This window comes from Pipistrellus hanaki (assembly GCF_964339955.1).
Source record: "Pipistrellus hanaki genome assembly, chromosome: 8".
NCBI classification, from domain to species: Eukaryota; Metazoa; Chordata; class Mammalia; order Chiroptera; family Vespertilionidae; genus Pipistrellus; species Pipistrellus hanaki.
This window is the reverse complement of record NC_140510.1, coordinates 21444194-21467752: the sequence shown is the minus strand read 5'-3', so window position 1 is coordinate 21467752 and position 23559 is coordinate 21444194. Positions and strand designations below refer to the sequence as shown.

Here is a 23559-nt window from a genome sequence, read left to right as displayed (position 1 = left end):
GTGTGTTGTTTTTTTGTTTTGTTTTGTTTTGTTGTTTTGTTTGTTTGTTTTTAAAACTTCTGTTAATAAAAGCCAGGTGAAATATGGCCTATATAAAAAGTTAAAAAGTTAGCAGTTCAATGACAGCCACGGTCACGTAACTGGGAAGAGAGTTACAATAAGTAAAGTCCTGTGAGGGATGCCACAGAAAGGAAGGACTGCGTTACCCTAGAAAACACACAGAAGAATTAGCTTTTGAAACATTCTGAAGAAGCTTCTTAAAATGCAGAAGGATGCAAAGTGAATTCATAAGTACTGAAGGGACATTCATTAAGAGAGTCATGGGGATTAGGCATTGTGTTCTTTTCCTTGATTTTGTGATTGTTCCCATCTAATTATGTTATTAAAAGTTCAGCATATGTCCTTAGGGTGAGAAACATACAAGGAAATGTACAGGCACTACAGAAGCCTTTGTTGGAACTTTTGGGAAGATAATGATTTCTGTTTATGTCACAATTTTAAAAAGGTAGGAATGATTATCCTATATTAGAACAGCTAAATAAGGCAGTGGCTTCTCAAAATATTGGTGTAGCAGAAAGGAAACGGGGTTTTTGCTGTCAAGCTAAGCTGCCACACTCCTGCATGTGGACCAGGGACCTTGCTGCTCATAGAGAATATCTGGGAAGGGCCCGAGGGAATTGTCCTGAGTGATTTTAAGCAGATACAAGTTTGCAGCAGGGGTATTGAGCAATTCAACTTTAGCAGCCTATACTGTCCACATTTCAAGGGCCAGGTCACTGCGGGGGGGTGGGGAATCAAAACACAGATGTCACATTTTCCTGAGCCAGTTTAAAGTCCAGTTTGTGCTGTGAGATTATAAGTGACACTGCCTAATGAAGAACAGTTATCACATAGTTCTACATTGGGCAGCTATTGTTATGAAAATTTGATATATTCGCATTATTTTCCCTTGATTTGGGGGCCTGTTCTTGATCTTTAATCAGCAAATCAGAATAACCAAAGAAACCAAACACACTATAGATACATGTTATTTTCATGTGTTTAATTGTTACTTCTTTAACAATTTAAAAATTCCCCTCTATTAAACTGCTAATATTTTTTATTAAATTTATTGGGGTGACCATTTGTTTATATAGATTTCCATGGTACATTTCTATGATACATGATCTGTATATTGCATTGTATCTACCACCCACACTCAGATCATCTCTTATCACCATATATTTGTGCCCCTTTAACCTTTATTATCCCCTTTTCTCTGGTATCCATCCTACTTTTATCTGTCTATGGGTATAAGTTTCATATCCTACATATGAGCAAAATCATGTGGTTCTTACCTTTTATGACTGACTAATTTTGCTTAGCATAATAGTCTCAAGATCCACCTATGCTGTCTTAAATAGCAGTATTTCATCTTTCCTTATGGCTAAATAGTATTCCTTGTATATATGTACCTCATCTTTATCCAATCCTCTATCAAAGGACACTTTGTCTGCATGCCTTGGCCTTTGTAAATAATGCTGCAGTGAACATAGGGGTGCATATCTCTTTGCAAATAATTTTTTTCAAGTTTTTGGATAGATACCCAGAAGAGGGATTGCTGGGTCATATGGTAATTCTATTCTCTAATTTCTTTAAAATATATTTTATTGATTTTTTTACAGAGAGGAAGGAAGAGGGCTAGAGAGTTAGAAACATCGATGAGAGAATCATCGATCAGCTTCCTCCTGCACACTCCCTACTGGGGATGTGCCCGCAACCAAGGTACATGCCCTTGACCGGAATCAAACCTGGGACTCTTCAGTCCACAGGCCAACGCCCTATCCACTGAGCCAAACCAGATAGGGCAATTCCTTAATTTTTTCAGGAGCCTCCACATTGTTTCCATAGTGGCTGGACCCGTTTACATTCCCACCAGCAATGAAAGACTTACATTTAAGTCTTTGACCCTTTTTCTCTGCAATGTCCAACACTTGTTATTGCTTATCTTGTTGGTAATAGCTATTCTACCAGATGTGACCTGGAATCACATTGCAGTTTTCATTTGAATTGTCCTAATCGTCAGTGAGATTGAACATCTTTTCACATGTGTGTTGGCTACTTGTATGTCTTCTTGAGAGAGGAGTCTGTTGAGGTCATTTTTTAATTGGTTTGTCAATTTACTTGGTGTTGAGTTGTATGAGTTCATTATATATTCTGGATATTAACCTCTTGTCAGAGCTGTGGTTTGCAAATACCATCTCCCATTAGGTATCTTGCCTTTTTATTTTGTTGTTGGTTTCTTTTGCTATGCAGAGGCTTTTTTAGGTTTATATAGTCCATTAATTTATTTTTGCCTTTACTTCCCTTATCTTTTAGGTCAAATTCATAAAATGTTCTCTACAACCAAATTTCATAAGCTTACTACCTACATTTTCTTCTTTGTACTTTTTTTGGTGTCAGATCTTATATTTAAATTTTTGACCCATCTATAACAGTAGAAGGGTAATATGCTAATTAGAGCGGACACCCTTCTGGATGAAGCTGGAACTGCAAGGAAGCCCAGGTCCCAGGTACATACCTGTCTGCAGCCAGAGGGAAGCCCGAATCCTGGGTGCCAGGGGGAAGCGGTGCTTGCAGCTGAGGGAAGGAAGGTCTACTCTTGCATGAATTTCATGCATTGGGCCTCCAGTTTTTAAATAATTTTTGTACAAAAGGCCAAGTTATAATCTAGTTTTATTCTTTTGCCTGTGACTTTCCAATTCTCCAAACACCATTTATTAAAGAGTCTTTTCCCCCCCATTGTATGTTTTTGGCTCCTTTGTCAAAAATTATCTGCCCATATACTTGTGGTTTTATTTCTGGGGTCTCAAGTCTGTTCCATTGATCTGTGTGTTTTTTTTCTTCTGTCAATACCATGCTGTTTTGATTATTGTAGCTCCGTAGTATAATTTGAATCCAAATAGTGTGATACCTCCAGCTTTGTTTTTTCTTCACTGGATCACTTTGCCTATTTGATGTATTTTGTGCTTCCATGCAGATCTGATAATTTTTTGTTCTATTTCTTTAAATAATGGCACTAGAATTTTGATAGGTATTGCATTAAATCTGTATATTACTTTGGATAATATGACCCTTTCACTATGTTTTCTATTTACTGTGTCTTTTGCAATTTCTTTTTATAGTACTTCTAGTTTTCAGTATATAGGTCCTTCAAATCTTTTGTTAAGTTTATTCCTAGGTATTGTATTCTTTTGGTTGTGATTGAAAAATACATTTTTTACTTCTTTTTTTGAAGTGTCAATAATGAATGTTAGTATATAGGAAAGTGATGGATTTCTGTACATTGGTTCTGTATCCTGTTGCTTTACTATATTTGTTTATTGTTTCTAATAGGTCCTTGGTGGAGGCTTCAGGGTTTTCTATATACAGAATCATGTCATCTGCAAAAAGTGACACTTTACTTCTTTTTTCCCAATTTGTATGACTTTTATTTATTTATTTTCTTGCCTTATTGCTCTGGCTAAGACTTCCAAAACTGTTAAATAAGGGTGGTGAGAGTGGGCATCCTCATCTTGATCCTGATTTTAGTGGAAAAGTTTTCAATTTTTCATCATTGGGTGTGATATTGGCTGAAGGTTTATCATCCATGGTCTTTTATTGAGGTACTTTCCTTCTATACTTATATTGAGGTACTTTCCTTCTATACTTATTTTACTGAGTGTTTTAATCATAAATAGATGTTGTATATTATCAAATGCTTTTACTGCATCTATTGGTAAGATCATATGATCTTTATCCCTTGTTTTGTTAATGTGGTGTGTTACATCGATTGATTTGCATTATTGTGCCCCTGCAATAAACGCCATTTGATCATAGTTTATTATTTTTTTAATGTATTGTTGTATTTGATTTGCTCATATTTTAAGATTTTTTGTATCTGTATTCATCAGAGGTATTTGTCTATAGTTTTCTAGTGTTGTTCTTGCCAGGTTTAGGTATCAGGGTTATGTTGGACTCCTAAAATGTGTTAGAAAGTGCTGCCTCTTCTTCAGTTTTTGGGAAGAGTTTGAGAAGGATAGGTATCAGATCTTCTTGTTTGGTAGAATTCATTTGTGAAGCCATCTGGTCCTGGACTTTTATTTGGGGAGCAGTTTTGTTGCTTTAATTTCTTTAGTGATTATAAATCTATTTAGATTTTTCCATTTCTTAATGATTCAGTCCAGGAAGGTTATATATTATACATTAAGTCTAGGACAGTTATATATTAACCAGTGCATATGGAGCATTCTCAGGCATAGACCATATGTTGGGTCACAAAACTAGCCTTAACAAATTCAAGAAAATTTAATTTATGCCAAGCATATTATCTGACTAGAATGTCTTAAAATTGGAAATCAACTGAAAAATGAAGTAAAGGAACCCACAATTGTGGGTTAAGAGAAGACTGTGTTGTGGGATCGAACCCTGGGTTCAAAATAAGACAACCGGAGGCTGATGATTTATTTAAAAAAAGCAGGCAAAGATTTATTGAAATATCTGGCCAGGACAGCCGCAAGGGTACCAAACGCAGGCAGACTGCACCGCTTCTGGGGCAGGTAGTTATTTTTAAAGGTTCTGAGAAGGAAAAGCCCTATTTTGCAACATACTGTTGTTTGGAATTTTCTGCTGTTCTTCCTAGATAAAATGTTGCTTTCTAGTTTGCTTTAGCCCACTTGAAGAATGATGAAGATAAACTTAGCTGTCTGACCTTGCAGGCCAGAGACCAGATATGCCCACAATCTCAATACCATGCCAGGTGCATTTTTATTTATTTATAAAACTGTATTGTTTTCAAGGCCAGCATCGAGATAACCACTAAGTGTACATAGGGCTGGCTCTTTAATAAAAAAAGGAAGTTCTGCCTGTAACCTTGCTTAGAATTTGAATTCATCCTATTTCTACTGGGTGAAAGAAGAAATTAAAGGTGAGATCAAAATATATATGGGGGCAAATGAGAATGATAATACAACAATATCAAAAGTTCTATGATGCAGGGAAAGCAGTGATAAGAGGGGAGTTTATATCATTACAGGCCTATCTAAAGAAACAAGAAACATCCCCAGTAAACAACCTAACACCACACCTTGAAAGACAATTAAAAAGAACAAATGCAACCCAAAGCAGCAGAAGAAATGAAATAATAAAAATTAGAGGAGAATTGAACAGACTAATAAAAAAATTAACACAACAAACCGCTAGTTCTTTAGAAAGATTAATAAAATGGACAAACCCCTGGGTAGACTCACTGAGAAAAATAAAAGATTGATATAAAACAAAATCAGAAATAAAAGAGAAAAAGTTACCACAGGCATCACAGATATACAAAGGATCGTACTAGAATACTATGAAAGACGCTATGACACCAAATTCATAACCTGGAAGAAATAGATAAATTTCTATAAATATATAAGCTTTCCCATATTTTACTGTTGTAAAAACAACCACAGATTTCAAATGCTTTTTAACAATAAAGGTTTATTTCTTGCTCTCATATCCCAAGTCAGGGGCAAATCAAGAAAATTAAGTCAGTCAACAGATTTCCATGTCAAAGTCCCCATCAGACAAGCACCTTTAGAATTGTTGCAATGTGGGGGAGAAAATAAGCATTTCTCAGTTGGTAGAAGTATAGAACAAGAACTAAAGAGTGCACAATTTATATCGTTGAAGATGTAATATTTTTACATACCCAACATACTAGAATGTGACCATCCATCTGATTTTATATAATGAAGAGTAAACGAATGAATGATGAATGAATGAATAAATGAATGGAGTTGGGTAGGCCAGACACCCCATTATAATAAGTTTTAGATTTCATCACCTGCATTGCAGCAGCCCTAAAAATAGGAAAGGCTTTTAAATTCTTTACTGTTTACTTCTATTTTGTGCTAAAACAGAAAATATTCAGGTTGCAAAGTAGTTATCTACCTGACTGGCACTAAGCATGGAGGTTTTTACCACCACCTTCCCGTCATGGCTTGGTATGTTTTCGAGCCAGTTTTGGAATTGGCCATTCATCTTAGCACCATGTGGCTAGAGCTTCCTACTCATATTGCAGCATATATTCAGTTTTTCTTCTCACCTTTAACTATAAAATTGTAACCACTGTTTCCAGCATAATGGCCTACTTTTATGCCTTCAATTACATCCACCAGATTACTTAATACTAATTTTATGATTGTTCCTTTTTCCCTTAGGTGATGCATGTAATGTATTCAGTTAAGTAGAGATTTTCTGCTCACTCTAGAAAACACTTATACCTTTCAGATATGCTTTCAATAAAATTTCTTAGGGAATATCTAGATGGTAAAATGTTTCTTTTACTAGAGATTTCTTTTTTATATATATATTTCATCATTCCACACTTCAGTGGCCATTTCAGCTCAAGTGACTTGCACAGAATTTTATGGTTAAACATTTCTAACTCAAATCACCCAATTTTAACAAACCTCCTCTTATGGATAATTTCTTGGCAAAAGAGATTTCATCTTTTCTTTTACACTTCTCCTTACCTCCTAAAATAAATCACTTTAGAAAATCCATTTTATTAATTTTACTTCATTCTTGGTCACTATTTCAATTGAAATTTCTCATTAATTTTTACTTTTCCTAAAGTAATTGTTGGTCAGAGTTTACTGAACATCACTTTTTTTTTTTTTTTTTTTTTTACTTCACCTCATTAACACTTCTCAAAAATCAAAAACTTTTTCTGGCCAAATTATCTTAATATTAAAATAAGATCAATTTTATTTTACTAATTTATCAGCACTAGCTAACAAAGTGATTTAATGTAATATTTTTAAAGTAGGCATGATGGCTATTACAGAGTTGAATCCAGTGTACTTATGACAACACACACAAATTTAAGATACTACCTAAAGTTGGTCTTTTTAATTTTTTTTTTTTTATCAAGGTATTACATATGTGCCTTTATCACCCATTACCCCCAACCCCCACTCATTCCCTCAGCCTCTTGTTGTCTGTGTCCATAGGTTGGGCTTATATGCATGCATACAAGTCCTTTGGTTGATTATCCCCCTTACCCCCACCCTCCCCTGCTTTTCCTCTGAGGTTTGACAGTCTGATTGATGCTTCTTTGTCGTTGGATCTGTTTTTGTTCATCAGTTTATGTTGTTTATTATATTCCACAAATTAGTGAGATCATGTGATATTTATCTTCCTATGACTGACTTATTTTACTGTCCAATTCCATCCATGCTGTTGAAAATGGCAGGAGTTCCTTCCTTTTATAGCAGCATAATATTCCATTGTGTAGATGTATATAGTTTTTTAATCCACTCATCTGCTGATGGGCAGTTAGGCTGTTTCCAAATCTTAGCTATGGTAAATTATGCTGTTATGAAGAAAAGAAAAAAGAAAAGAAAAAAAAAAAAAAAGCAGCTCCATCCAATTTGACTCAATGGAGAGACCATCGGCCTGCAGACTGAAGGGTCTGAGTTCGATTCTGATCAAGGGCTATATGCCCAGGTTGTAGGCTCAATCCCCAGTAGGGGGCATGCAGAAGGAAGCCAATCAATGACTCTCTATCATCATTGATGTTTCTATCTCTCTCTCTCTCTCCCTTCCTCTCTCTGAAATCAATACAAATATTTTTTTAAAGCAGGGTAATACCTAGTTATTTCCATGTAAGAAGTAACAGTCTAATGCAAATAGAGAATAATGCTGAATAAATAGAAATTGCAGTACAATATTACGTATGAAAAATACCAAATAACAAATGAGTGAAATATAGAGTAAATTGTTGTGGGCATTAAAATTGTATTGAGCAATTATAGATGAACTTATAAAGGCTGTGTGTAATTCCAACTTTATACATTATTGTAGAAGTTAAATAAGAGTACTTGTTTGCATGAAAATACTTAGTATGGGATCTGGCACAAAATTCAGTATATGTAAATTAAATCTTATGCAAATTTTCATCAGAGCGTAGAAAATTTTTAGGCATTGCACAAAAAAGTTATGAATTATAATATATAAAATAATTGTTATCTCAAAAAGTAGAACAATGACAGATGAAATCATGTTTTAAAGTAATATTAATAAACAGGTGATTAAATATACAAATATCTGTTCAAAATGCAATGATTTTTTAAACATGATATAATACTTCTATCTGCCAGGAGAGAGGGCAAAAGTGGTGCTGGGGGCTACATCGAGGGTAGAGCTTCAAAATTAGGTCTTTTGTGTACAAAGTAGTCATAGCCCAACCCCAATGGAGTAAAATTTTCAAAATTAATCAGAAAAAATATTTTTCAAGTGACTTTTAATTTTCTAATTTATGCTATTGTATAAATCTGGTGCACAAAACACAATCACATTTTTTATTTATACTGAATATGACTTTTGAAGCACCTGCAAGTTTACTAAGCATTCTTTAATTCCTGCATGCCATTTTTCCTCTCGGTGTAAAAAGAAAAGGGAATACTAAAGATATTTCTTCTGAATATCTTCATCATCATGTTAATAAGGGCAGCCAGCACATATATATGAGGAGAAATTCAATTTCAGATTGCTTTAAAGTTCAGTTTTGAATTTTACCTAGGTTAGAAGAATTTCATGACCTTTATATAAACAGGGAGAAAATATTAATCTCATAATTTTGTTTTGAAGTCTTCCCAAAGCATGCAACTCTAGACCACATTTCTACAAAGTAACATGTATATATAGTCCATCATTACACTGAAAGGCAATACATAAGATTTCAATACAACCTCACTACTTTATATCTGACTTCATACTTCCTTATACTAATCACTCTACTCTTTCAAAGCTATCATTATTTTGGACAGTGTAATTATATGTCTTATATTTATGTAATTAAATATAAAAATGGTTCCTTTGTGAAGATTACATTTTGTGTATATACCAAACTTATTTTGATATTATAAAATGTTTATTGTGCTTCCTAGTAATATGTATTAAATAATTGATTTTATACAAATATATTTCCCTATGTCACAGAAAATTAGAATTGGAACAGATAATACTATAAAATACAATAATCTCACCGACTGCTAAGACATAATAACCTAGCGCATGTGGCTCAGTGGTTGAGTGTCATTCCAGGCACCAGGAGTTTTCAGAATTCCTGGTCAGGGCACATGCCCAGTTTGAGGGCTCGATCCCCAGTTGGGGGCTTGCAGGAGGCAGCTGATCCCATGTTTCTCTCTCATCAATGTTTCTATCTTTCCCTCTCCCTTCCTGTCTCTGAAATCAATAAAAACAGCTTTTAAATATGATATCATAAATTACCAAACAATACATTTTATATAGTAACACTCAGATGAGAATTACTTACCTAAAATAAAAACCTACTCAGTTTTTTAGGTAGCATGTAAACAATTTATAATGACCTATTTACTCTATTGCACAATTATGCTAGATATGAATATCATTATTCCAGTCCTAATTTTTTTAATGATTGAATAATATTTGGTATAAGGACGTGTCTGTGGGGATATAATTCTGGAAGTGTGATTTATGAATTGCTTGCAATACAGTTGCTGTTAAAATGCATATTTCTGGCCACAACTCCAATGTGCTAAATGAAAATTTATGGTATATGGGAATCCAGATTTTGAATTTTAACAATTTTTCCTATTTTGTTATTCATTAGTCTAATCTAGAAAATAAATGAAATGTTACCAAATATACTTAAGAATATTTTATACATAGATCTACAATGCAGTAGAAGAATATATTTAAGAAAGTAATGTAAGAGTAAACAACTTTAAAAAAAAATCAAATGGCCTAGGAAAATGTACAAAAAGAATGTTAAATTGGGCAGCTATTGACTTTAAGAAAGAGCTAGGGGAAATATTTTCATTTGATGATTAAAAGAAAGATAAACAATTATTTAGGTAATTAGAATAAGAATCTATCTATTTATCTGTGTTTCCCTAATCCAACAATACTTAGTTAAAACTCATGAAAGTGTTTTAAAAGTTAAATAACTCAGAGTGGTTTGGTGTCCAACACATAAAAAGAAGTGATTTTTCATTGTCTCAAGGTGAAAAACAGCTGTAGAAAAAAAAGTTTAAAATAAACAGCATACAGGTGTTAATGATGGTGAGGGGGAAAAAATTGTTTCTTAGAAGAGCCATGCATGACTAACTGGAAGACAATAGTCCTAGGATGAATAGCTGGGAATAGCATAGGTTAAAGATGGCCAAGTATGACCTATGGATTTTGCTTGAGGAATAACAAAAAAGAGACAGATGTCAGAGGTATTATAGTCAGCATGATTATGCAAATAACTCAGTGGCAATTGGACAAATTTTGATGATCTGCACACATTCCAATTCTTAAATGCTTTGTCATTACTGTCTTTGGTCATTGAAGTCTACTCAGAGGGTGAAGATTTATGCATTTTTGTAAAAATGATAAAAATCCTTGGTCTTAAATCAACCGTTGGGAGAATTTGTGGAGAAACAAATGTCTTAACTAGGAATTTTGTAGAGCAGGCAACAGGAATAATGGTATCTATTTGATTTAATATCTCAAAAGAGTATTTTTAAAACACTGGAACAAATGTAGAACAGTATAATATATTTCATTTCATCTTTGGCCATAAAGCATCCTATATAAACCTATATAATAAAAGGCTAATATGAAAATTGACAGAACTGTGGAATAAACATTCACAGTGATGTGCAATGACCATCAGGAGGCAGATGCTCAATGCAGGAGGTGCCCCCTAGTGGGTGGGTAGTGCACTCCCATGGGGGGGGCGGGGAGCGCTGCTCAGCCACAAGCGGGCTCACAGCTGGTGAGCGCAGGAGCCGGTCCGCCTCCACAGCAGTCAGACATCCCCTGAGGGCTCCTGGAGGGCCAGAAGGCACAGGCCTGACTGAGGGACCCCTTCTTGGCCCTGAGTGCACAAATTTTGTGCACCAGGCCTGTAGTTACTTAATAAGGAGTATGGAGAATATTACAAGGTGATCAACAGCTGATTAAAATGCATAACTGTTAATTATTTGTTAGGCACAATCTATTTTTTCCAGTAAGTAAAATTATTTCCTGCAGTTTAGGGAATGTAAATGTGCCTCCATTTGAAAGATAGGAACATTAGAACTACTAGTAAGTTCTTGCTTTTTATCTCTTATGAATACAGTTCTGGGTCCAAGCTATGGGTAAAATAAAAAATAAATCAACATTGTTAACAAAATCCCAAAATTTGGGATAAGAACCACACTATCTTTATCTTTTTTTTGCTTAAAAATATCTCTGCTCTTTTGAAGTTCCAGTGGCATATACTTTACAACTTTCAAAAGTACTTAAAGTGTGTGATGTTTATATCAGAACAGAATTTGGCTAGTTAGCCTCTAATTTTCTTTTCTGACTTCCAAGCATCGTAGAGTAATGATGAGCCCCAGGAGTTCTTTTTTTCCAGTAACATAGTTTATCTTAGGTCATTCCTCTTATTTAACATGAACTCTGATTTGGTTTTTTTTCTTTTAATTAAAGAAGGTCGTATAAAGAGCACATTTTAACATTTTAATCAGTAATCTATAACAATAAAAGCGTAATATGCTAATTAGACCAGACAACCTTCCAGATGAAGCCAGGGCTATGAGGGCTGAGGCAGCCATGAGGCAGTCACTGCCATGGTGGGGGCCGAGCCCCTTACATGAATTTTGTACCTCAGGCCTCTAGTTCAATATAATTGCACAAAAATAGCCTTGTACACATCAGCAATATAATACAGTGACTAAAGCAATCAGCATTATTCTTTTAATCAGAGCATGTAAAACTTTCTCAGTGGTCCATTAGGAAGATTTAACAAACATAAAGCAAAAAGAATTTTTCAATGATCAGAATTCACTCCAACAACATATTTGCAAAGTCTTACTAAACATCTTATTGTCGAGAATTAGCTATGTAAGTGTCATTTAAAACTCTGAAGAGCTGGCACAAATTTCTTAATCATTTATCTGTAAAACCACAATTGAAAAAGAAAAATAAGTTTTTATTGTGTCCACTTTATTATAATTACTTGAAAGATGTGCTCATTCCATTACCTCACTTCAGTAATATAGACAATGTCATAAGCTTGGCCTTAAAATTTATTTATCTACTTTAAGGATTGACTTGTAGTATGGTATATAATAAATGTGATATGTAGGAAAAGGTATATATGTATAAGCTTTTTATAAAAATATTGAACAAAAATTAGGATAATGTATGTGATAGCCTATAACCATATTATAATGATATTAACTTCCATTTAAATCACACTCCATCTTTATAGTTTTATAATATAATTATTAATCAAATAACTATATTTAATAGTATTACTATTATTAATTATGCTAAAGTTAATATATGCATTTATGAAACAAATTTTAATTTTCATGATTTGAGTTTATCGGCAATAATGATTTATGAAATGTTGTCCTTGTAATCGAGCAGCCAGTACAGTCCTCTTGATTATCCCAAACAATGAACATGATGTCACTGAAGCCTCTTTCTGAAGATAGCTTCAGCTATCCAAATTGACTATGACAGAACTGGCAGAGACCTTGAAATTGCAGTTATTTAGATTGGCCATTATGACCAGAAAGATATACTTGGAATGGTTCTAGAGGCTGTTCTTTTGTTGTGTGCAACAATTGTTGATATGGTGTGTTTTTACTGTCATTTTACATAAGAACGGAAGCCCATTAAATGGTTGCTCTGAGAATTTCTGCTGACAAATACAGGGAGGCATCTGGTGCATCTTAGCCAACAAGCATTGTTCAAAATAACTGAAACCTCTCTAGAATTTATTTGATGGAACCAGCTAATTATATGGTTGTGATTTATGTTTAAATAATGGATTTTAAACTTATCTATTATTTTAATCCTCTGCTAGACTTCTCATCTCAGTGTCAAGATGCCTACTTAAGGAAGACAATAAAAGCATGGGCATATTTTTTATATTGTAATAGAAGTATGATAGTAATAAAAATATGATTTTTAAATGGGAAATTACTCTACTTTCTCTGCTTAAGAGAGTAAACATTCTGCAGCTTCATTGATAGCTTGTTCCACTTTGGACTCAGAACAACCAGAAAAAAAAAAACCAACTTTTTCAATCACAGAAATTTAATAAAGGAGGATCTGTTTGACAGGCAAGCTCAATTTTTATATTGGCTATTTATAATTTTCAGTATTTCTCAAATTAATTCCCAATTTTTAATTAAGATTTCCATTTTTGCTATAAAAATATGACAATTTTAGGTTAGCATAAAATAAAGAAAATTACTACCTATAAAACTAAACTTTAAAAAATATTTAAACATGTGAAGTCCAACTGAAGTTATCTTCAGCATTCTGACAATATACAGGAAATTAGCAGATATCTCTCCCTAATATCCATTAATCTGTGATGGCTGGCTCTTCCATTCCATTTGGTTAAAGTTACCCAATTGACAGACTTTGAGGTTATTATTCACTGATTCTTTTTTAATATTTCTAGATGCTCCACCAACTGGTCAGGCACACAGTGTGAGAGACAAGCCCCAAAGAGCAGCAAGTCTGATCATATCAGCACAAGTAAGTTCCTTAGATTCATATCTTGAATGTTTTAGTATATAAATCATTTTTATGCCTTTGTTAGGGGAGTTGAATCTGGGAAAATCTCTTTTATGAAGGTTTGCAAAAAGATTCTCTGCTATCCTGGTACCTTTTAGAAGATGAATTCAGAGTTCTCACCTGACAGGACCCAGCATTTATGTGCTCGTTCTCTCTCTCTCTCTCTCTCTCTCTCTCTCGCTCTCTCTCTCTCTCTCTCTCTCATACTTATTGTTGAAAGTATTACAGATCTCCTCTTTTCCCCCAATTGACCTTTTCGAGCCCGCACTTGAACCCAAGCCTTCACCACACTCACTCTTGTCTGTGTCCATGGGTTATGCACATAATAAAGATATAATATGCAAATGGTTGTTATGCCTTGAAGTATAAAGACCAACCATGTAATGACCAGATCGTTGATCAACAGGAGGGTGGGGAAGCAAGCTACCTACAAGCAGGGGATAGAAAGCTACAGGAGGGGACAGGGAAGCAAGCTACGAGGGAGGGGAGCTACAGGAGGGCGGCATTTTAAAATAAAGAATTAATTTTAAATTACCAATCTGTAGAACACACTGGGTTTGTAAGTTGAAAATTATGACAAGGTATTTCAGCATTTCTGTCATGGTAATTTCTCAGTTATCTAAGATAAGTGAAGTACTGCGCCTTTTAGAAAGTCAAAAAAACTTAAAATACTGATACAACTCTGAAAAGAAAAAAGAGCGGGGGAGAGAGGGAGGAAGGAAGAAAGGAAAGGAAAAAGAAGGAAAGGAAAAGGAAGGAGAGGGAAGGGGACAGAAGGAGAGGAGGAAGGGGAGGGGGAGGGGATGGGAGAGGAGAGGAAGATAAGGGAGGGGAGGGGAGGGAGAATATTGTCAATTGAATTTCAATTTATATATAAGGTCCATCCAAACTGAAAAGTCTAGTGTTTGGAAAATGGTATGTAGGCCCTAGGTGGTTTGGCTCAGTGGCAGTGACTAGAGCTCCAGCCTGCTGACTGAAGGGTCCCAGGTTTGATTCAGGGTAAGGGCATGTGCCCAGGTTGCGAGGTCCATTTCCATTGGGGGGAGTGCAAGAGGCAGCCATCAATGGTTCTCTCCCATCATTGATATTTCTCTCTCTTTCTCCCTCTCCCTTTCTCTCTGAAATCAATAAAAATACACTTAAAAAATGGTATGGAGGAGAAGCATGCCAGATTTTTTTTATTGGAGGGTGCTGTCTCCAACTGTTTCCTTAGGCAACAATCTGTATTATAATGAGATGCCTCTAATTACATGTTACAGTGATAAATCAGGGAACATAGGAGGAGGAGTTGCAAGAAGTTGTAAACCTTTTCCCAAAGATTCTAGCTCCCTTTGTTCACTAAGGTCATTGAATATAATGGAAATACCAATGCATATTGAAAGGGTTATTAGCTACGTAAGTGTCATATTATCTCAGATATGAACAAAATTGATGAAATAATGACTCTATTAGAAAGTACTTATCATGAGACATTTACACTTTGAGAAATTTGCCTTAATAAGTCTGAAAAGAGATAAACTGATCTTCCTAGGGTAGGAGGGTAATTTTTATTCTGTAGTGAAGTGCAGTAGTTTTGGATGGTTGTGAATATTCCCTGAACTTGTGCAGGAGTCATTTGTCCAATAAGAAAGATGGATACTTCAGGGTGCGTTTTTAAATCTGCATTTCTGCTTACAGTGAAGGATTCCATAATCACTGGACCTCAGAATAATTGAGAATGTACTGCTTCTGTCGGACTAACTACTGCCAACTGGCACTCAGATTTACCTTCCTAATTGATGCACAGCTTTCTTAACCACCTATGAGTAATCATACTGATGCTTTCTGGCCATTACTGTTAAAGCATCTAAAACTTAGCTTGTGGAATTAAGCAGATTAGTATCCTACGACTGCTTAGGTTCCACTTGAAAAAGCTCATCTTACTCTTCTGGAGTTACTTTGAAGAATATTAAACTAAGGATGATAAAATATTCATTATACATCCCTATTTTAATTTTACAAGTTTGGAGTAGATATTCAATGTTTGATTTATGCTATTTGTATATGCTAAAATTAAAGAGCATAAAAATATACTCAGCATTTGTGGGGCATTGGAGATGTATTTTACTATAGTAACGACAGAAATATATCCATTAAGGATTGTGTCTCCTCTTTTTTTACTTTGCCCTTATCTCTTTTATACCTTCATGTTTTAAAAACAGGAAATTATATGATACCAAAGAATCATAAAATTGCAAATATATATAGAGAACTCAAAAGTGCAACAAAATAATGCGTTTGTCCTAATTCTTCCAAAGCAAATATTTGTCAAGCCTCTAAGTGCCACGGACTGGACTAGCTTTCAGAGGTAGTTCAATAGGTAAAACAGACACAGTGCCTCTTCTCATGAAGCTGAGGTTCTAGAGGGCAAACAGCCATAAACTGTTGATTCTGTGAAGGAAGCCAAAGAGGGCAAAGTATGGAGAATGGCAGGGGAGAACTGAGGTCAGAAGTCACTTCTCTGAGATGATGCTAATTAAACTGAAACGTGAAGGATTGAAAAGAAGAGTGGCTCATGGGGTTTCAAACCCATGGAAGGGCAGCTTTAAAAGCCCTGGAATGGGAGACACATTCAAGTGATAGAGCCAGTGTTCTGGTACCAAGGGGACAGCAGTACACAGTGAAGATGAATATGCAGAACCAAGATGAAGGTCAGGAGGTCAGGAGAAGGACCACCTTCACTTAGTTAGGAATGGGAGATTTCCTTCATGAATTTTTTTTAGTACATATGCTACCAAAGCAAGAACTAACTTCATTGGGATTTTTAACATTACAATTTATGAAAGTGCTTATGGAGAAGGCATCATAATCATAAAAAGTATATATACACTCACATCTTATATAATAAAATGATAATATGTAAATTGTCCCCTCAACTGGGAGTTCAACTAGGAGTTTGACCAGGGGACAGGGTCAGCCTGCCAACCGTCCCCCGCCCCTCTCCCTGGCTGCCCCAACCCCTGATCGCCCCCCACCCTGATCAGGGGTGGGGCCGGCCAGGCAACCAACCTCCCACACCTTGTCCCCACTGCTGGCCCAGCCCAATTGGCCCCAATCGGGATGGGCTGGCCAGACCCCACCCTTGCATGAATTCCTGCACTGGGCCTCTAATTTATATATATATATATAAACTTAAGAGAAAATATAGCAACATGTCAAAAGAAGTCAGTTGTGGCGGTATAACTTACATTTATATTTTCTATGATAAATGCAACCAATAAGCAAAAGGTTCTCTTCTTTTGGCCTCCATAATGCAATTCTTCTGGTTTCCCTCTTACCCCTCTTGATGTGGCAATGTCATCTTAGTAAGATGCTGTTTTCCTCTCCTCTGATTAATTCACACTCTTCTTATCACTACTTAGACTCTTTCTTGGCAATCAATAATTCCTATCTTAGTTATGCTGATTACCACTGAATTACTATCCTCAATCCTGGCTCTTTTTTTTCCTGAATTTGAGATATATATCCCACTGCACATTGATATATGTATCATTCTATATCTATATCTATATCTATATCTATATCTATATCTATATCTATATCTATATCTAATCTATATCTATATCTATATTCACAGGAATTTTAGGCTCTATATATTCCAAAATGATCTCATCATCTTCTTCCACTCAACCAGGCAATTCCATGCACCTTGTTTTGCCTTCCTATATATAGTAATAGTTTATTTAAAAAAAAATCTATCTGGTTCCTCAAGCAACACGTAAGTGTTGCTCTTAATGTTTCTTCTCTCTAAAGTCAAGTCAAACAATATATTCAGTAGATATCAGTTCCTAAGTGTTCTTCAACCTCACCCTTTTTTAAAAAATTATTTTTATTTTTTATTGATTTCAGAGAGGAAAGGAGAGGGAGAGATAGAAGCATCAATGATGAGAGAGAACCATTGACCAGCTGCCTTCTGCACCTCACTCACTGGGGATGGAGCTGGCAACCCTGGCATATGCCCTTGACTGGAATCAAACCTGGGGCTCTTCAGTCCTCAGATGCGTGCTCTATCTGCTGAGCCAAACCAGCTAGAGCCTCACCTGTTTTTTTAAGCAGTACGATGCCTGGATCATTGACAAGGCTTACGTGGCTCTTCAGCACACCCCTTCGCTGTCCTCTATGGCCGCATCTTCACCCTTCTCTGTTCTGCACTTCAGCAAGACTGTTGTTCTGTAATCTTTCCTCCTCCAGGCCTCCGCATTTCTCTTCCTAGATTAGTTCAGTATCTCCTCCTCCCTTTGACCTGCATTCTCTTCCATGAATCAAAGGAGGACTCACTGGAAGGTCTCAAAGGCACAGCAATCCTCCTCTATTCTGGATCTAGTTGGATCCTTCTTTATATTTCCAGAGCAATGAGACTTTCCCTAGGGAAGCACTTACCACACCAAGTTAGATAAACGCACTTCTCTGTCCTCTTCTAAGCTGTGTTAAACAGTGTGAGAGCAGGGACATCCGTATCCCCAGTGCAAAGCAGAGTGCATGCCGAGGGTGTGGGACATAGCAACACTTAAAATATGTTTGTTAAAATAAAAATCAATTGTATAGTCCCTGTGATGTCCTAGGGACTGTGTTATCTGAAAGACAAAAAAAACTAATTTCTGCAATATACTGTAAAACATGCAAACCAGAGGCATACACAGAGTTCGGTGGCCATTTATTTTAATGAATTAATAAATCTGTATGTAGCACTTTCTATGTAATAAACATAATCTTATTCACACTAATGACTATGAGGTAGTTGTTAATGATGACACTCTTTGTATATGTGTGTAAACTGAGACAAGGATAAATAATCTTCCTAATGTCCTATAGTTAGTAATCCAAGGTGTGACCAGAGTTAGCCTGGCTGCAGAATTTATCATCTCAGCTGCTGTGCTGTGCTGCGTGTCTCAGGGAAGATGTCTTTACAGCATAACGATTTAATAATGCAGGTTTTTTCCTAATAGAAAAGTATTGGATGATGAGGCTTCAGACCAATGAGGCCAAGAAAGACTCGTTCTATTTTACATGAGAAGGTCTTTGAGATAGCCCATTAATAGTATAGAATCTGCTTTTTGAAATCATTTTAGAAAATCCACCAATAGAATCTGCTTTTTGAAATCATTTTAGAAAATCCACTCTTTAAAAATCTCCTGAAATATAAATTGTCATATGTTGCACTATGACATTTACTGCTATATATTCTATTTAAAAATATATACCTAATTTGATATATATCTATCTTATGAGCCCCAAAATACATGTGGTTGCCAACTGTTTCCATCAATATCAACTATTTTACATTTTTATACAGTGCCAAACTGCTACCCTGCATTATTTAATGGCTACATTAAGCATTATTGCCGTTACCTTGCTTGGTTATATAAATACATTAGAAATTCAGGTCTTTAAACAAAGTGCTGTAATATGAGGAATTGGAACTGCCATCTGTGATGGGAGAAAGAAGAAAAAGTTATTTATTTGCTAGCATGAATAATTAACAGTCCTACCTTAAAGGAATAAAAAACCCTATGTAGACAAATATCCAATTTTCTAAATAACATATAATTGCATTGAAGGGAAGGTAACTTTATATACCTTAAAACAAGTATTGGTACGATTAATATGTGCCAACATATTATAAATTTTAGCAGGAAAAAAAGATAAGTAATGAAGGAAGGCTATTTATAAAGTCATGATCAATCAGTTAAAGTCATTGTTTATGAAGAAACCAGCTGTTCACTGGCATTTACAACTTGTGAACAAATGTTAATTGCTATCCAATCTGCCAGCTTCTCTACTTTTACTAATTACTACTAAGTTACACATTCATATAAACTTTACTTTCCCAAACCCAAGTTTACTTTCCCAAAACCATGTAATATCATACTCACTTGGCTGTATAATCCTGGTAACAACATGAAAAAATAAAATGAGTTTTGCATCCTATAAACTGTCTAAAGAAGGCAAGCCATGTTTATTGCTTGTTCTGCATGGAAGAGAGAGTTATTTGGTTGTTTTAGTCAAGTTATTTTTTAATGTTCATATTAAAGTATTCTCTTATACATGACATCTCCTTAATAAAGATTTTTGGTATTTTGGTAAGGAATCTCCACCATGGACTGAGGCACACATATATTTTCTGGCTATAGCTATTAAAACATATCTATATTTCTATTTTAAAGTCCCTATGCAGCTGCTTATTGTGCTTAGTATCACAATTCATTTCTGCCACACATGTTCTTGAAAAGTAAATTCAAATATTTAATATTTCTTGAAGTTTTATTTCTGAATCATTCAAGATTCCCACATTAAATTTCTTTTGCATTGCTGGTTTATTTCTTCATTTAACCAGTGATTAGGCTAACTTAATTGAATCAACCAGATGCTTATACCAAATGAAGGAAGCCTTTGTCTCATGGGCAGTAGAAGTTTGTCTGTGGAAAGTTAACATCAGGTACTGGGTAGAGCTACTTAATACTCTCCTGTTGTCCGTGGCACTTGCATTCAGTGTTCTTCCTGCATAAGTGACATACACCCCCAGACATATCCTCCTGTGGATCACGGCATCACTAAGATTGATGCCTTCATGAAAAGAAACGATTTGTTGCTCTTATTGCTAACCTAGACATAGAGGACAGAGGTTCTCCGTTTTGCTTCTCCCCTATGCTCAGATGTGTAAAAACTAACACTCAGTTTCTCAGATCACTTCTGAAGACCTATTCCATAGATCTTTTATTCCAGCTTGTAGATCAGTGATACAGCCTAAGATCATTCTTGTTAGTACATGACGAATGGCACATTGCTCTGGCCACTGTCGGTGTTTCTAGAGCCTCGGCCTGCATACAGAAGGGTGTCAGGTTCAGTTCCCAGGCAAGGGCACATACCTTGCAGGTTTGATCCCTACCCTGGTCAAGATGCAATCAATCCATGTGTATCTCACATTGATTTTTCAATTTCTCTCTTTCTCTAGCTCTCACTCATGCACTCCCTTTCCCCCCACCCCGCCTTCCTCCTTTCCACTCTAAGACAAATTTGCAACATAAGTCAGATCTCCCAGATATGTTCAATTAAAACCATTCTGAAACTTGAGGAAGAATATTCCCCCTTGTCCCCTATTTTGTTGAATTAAGCTAACAGACCTTGTGTAGGTCTTCTTGTCTCTGTTTTATAGATGAAGAGCATAAGCCTCAAAAACATTTTTTAAATTGACTTTATGTTTAATATCATATTTTAAAATACTTTTATATATCATTTGATATTTCAGTGGCTAAATAATATTCAATGTGTCAAGCCTCATATTTTAAATTACCCATTTAAGGTCTCACTTTGCATAAGTTGTGGAACTGATACTAAGCCTGTATCCATCCAATTTTAACACTGAGGTCCCTTTTGTTTTGCCAGGCTTCCATATGATTTGGCAAATGTACTCCTGGCCAGAGTATTTATAGATAGAGGAACAAAACTGAGGGTGGTAGTATGGCCAGTAAAATTGTGCAAATACATAATTTACAAGGAGTTACCAGCATTTACGTACATCATTGCAAGTAATGTGTATGCTGTGATTCAGCATTTCCAACAGGAAGATATTTAACTGCAACATACAAGTGAACAATATCTGATGAAACATTTCCAACAGATCCAGTATTTAATAGGAGAGTGATGTTTCATAGTGTACTTCTGAACTAGGACTACAGGTAGTTCGCCTAGGCTTTACTTTTACTTTACGTCAATGGTCAAATGATTAGGTGTAATAAAGTGTTCAATTATATCAATCGTTATTTTATTTATGTGTGTATGGATTTACTCATTTCTCTTTCAGGAAGCATTGCCATCATCGTGCCGCTGGTGCTCCTGGTGACTTTGGTAACCACCTTGGTAATTGGGTTAGTGCTTTGTAAACGAAAAAGAAGGTACGATGCGATGTTCTAGTCCAGCAGCTCATAAATACATTGCACAAATAGTTACTGAAACATGGATAATTTTTTGGTTCATTAAAATATAAATTATTTTAACTAAAATCCTGTTTTAAAACAATTGTATCCCTTTATTTCATTTCCTGTGATTATAATTCAGACAACCCTTCTCCCATGTAATGTTGATGAAACGTCTCTAATCATATATTCTAATAAAACTAACAAGGGGAAATATTAATTAAAACGTTAGTAGATTTTACATATGTGGTAGTTTTTCCTTGAAAACTAAAGAGTCTTTGAAAAGGATCATATTATATTATGAAAGATTAGTAATGTAAATACAATGATACTGAATATGCATTATGTATCAGAAATGGTCCATTTGTTTATTTTATATGTTACTGGAAGTGTCATTTTAATATAGATGAATATGCAGTTATAAATATCCAGAAGGAGTGGGTTGTCTGTGGTTATCAACACAAGCCAAGAGTGCGTGAGGCAGTTTTTGAATTATATAAAAGAGGCTTTGGGAGTTGAAGACAATTGATTTTAAAATTTTTATCAATTTTTAAAGGGATGATTTTCATTAAAAAGAAAAAAAACTAGAATTAAAAAAAAAATTGATTCATGCATATTTAGTTTCAACTAATGTGGAACTAGGTACTTAGGAGGAATATGTTCCAGGGCATTTTTTATTATTCAATCTGACTAAAATAATAATAATCTAAATAATTTGAAAAAATAACATCACATTGCTATTTTTGTTCCTCTGTGACTTGATTTTGAATGCATTTTTATGAACTTACCATTAGTTATATTAAGATAATTAAATAAATCTATAAATATGATAGTTTCACATACCATGATTATGATATTTAAACTCATACTTAAACAAAGTTTGCATATTCTAGGACAAAAACTATTAGAAGACAACCTATTATCAATGGAGGAATAAACGTAGAAATTGGCAATCCATCTTACAACATGTATGAGATGGATCATGATCACAACGATGGAGGTCTTTTAGATCCCGGTTTTATGATAGATCCAACAAAGGTAAGATGATGGGCAATGACCACGGACACTCTTGAGCTCTGCAAAGTGGTTCTAAATTTCAACAGTGTTTCTTTTTTTCTGAACAAAGTTTAGGTAGGATGCACTAAATGTTATTGTCTCTTCTAAAGAAAAAAACAGGATTGTGAACTGCATTCACTGAAGCATGAAATTAGTACAACATGTTTTGGAAAATACGTACTTATTTATTCACTTAATTTAGAAACATGTATAGTTTACTTAAAATAGCATCTTTCATTCAAATGTGTTGAGGTACCAACACATCTAAATATACAGACCAATTAAAAGTACTGTCTGAAGTACTTTTAATAATAAAAATACAGTACTTTATTGTCAAAATAAGTACTTTATTTCTAATAGTGTTTAATTACAGACTCATGTAAATATTGTTCATGGATTTGTTTATAATCAAATCACTTTTGAAAAATATTTTTCTAACTGTAATGTATTTTGAGACATTTCACTGATCTATATAGTCTAAATAGCTACAGGTGTTTTTATTAAGTTTCTGTAAGCTTTTATTATTGTATGTTCCTATTGGCACCTTTTAAGAGAAATATCCAGATAAACTTGCAAATATTCACTTCACTGTTTTATCTGAATATTTTTATAATAATTATAGAATATTTTACTATGAATTAAGAACATAAATTTTATATTATGGATATTATTTTCTTAGCTTATCCATTAATTTGTTGAATATGTATTTTCTAATATGTAAAGGTACTATGTATAAAATATATCTTTGTATTACAAATAATCACAGTGATCAATTTCTGTCCAAATGGTTTTATATTCATAGCAACAGTTATTCTCAAAGAAGTTGAATTAAGTCCCATACATTTAATCTAGTTCTGAATCCAAGGGTATTAAAGTTATTGTTCCTAATTAAGAATAGTTTTATAGTTAGTATTAATTGTTAGGTAAGTAACCA

At 34.7% G+C, this 23559-nt stretch overlaps 1 protein-coding gene across 1 annotated transcript in view; it reads left to right on the top strand.

The window, feature by feature from the left end:
- LRP1B (LDL receptor related protein 1B) overlaps positions 1-23559 on the top strand; it is a 1553318-nt gene that overhangs the window by 1524797 nt on the left and 4962 nt on the right. The window contains exons 87-89 of the mRNA XM_084892846.1: positions 13502-13578; positions 21458-21548; positions 22463-22607. Of these exons, the coding sequence (XP_084748972.1) occupies positions 13502-13578; positions 21458-21548; positions 22463-22607 (313 nt within the window). The remainder of the gene's footprint in view (positions 1-13501; positions 13579-21457; positions 21549-22462; positions 22608-23559) is intronic.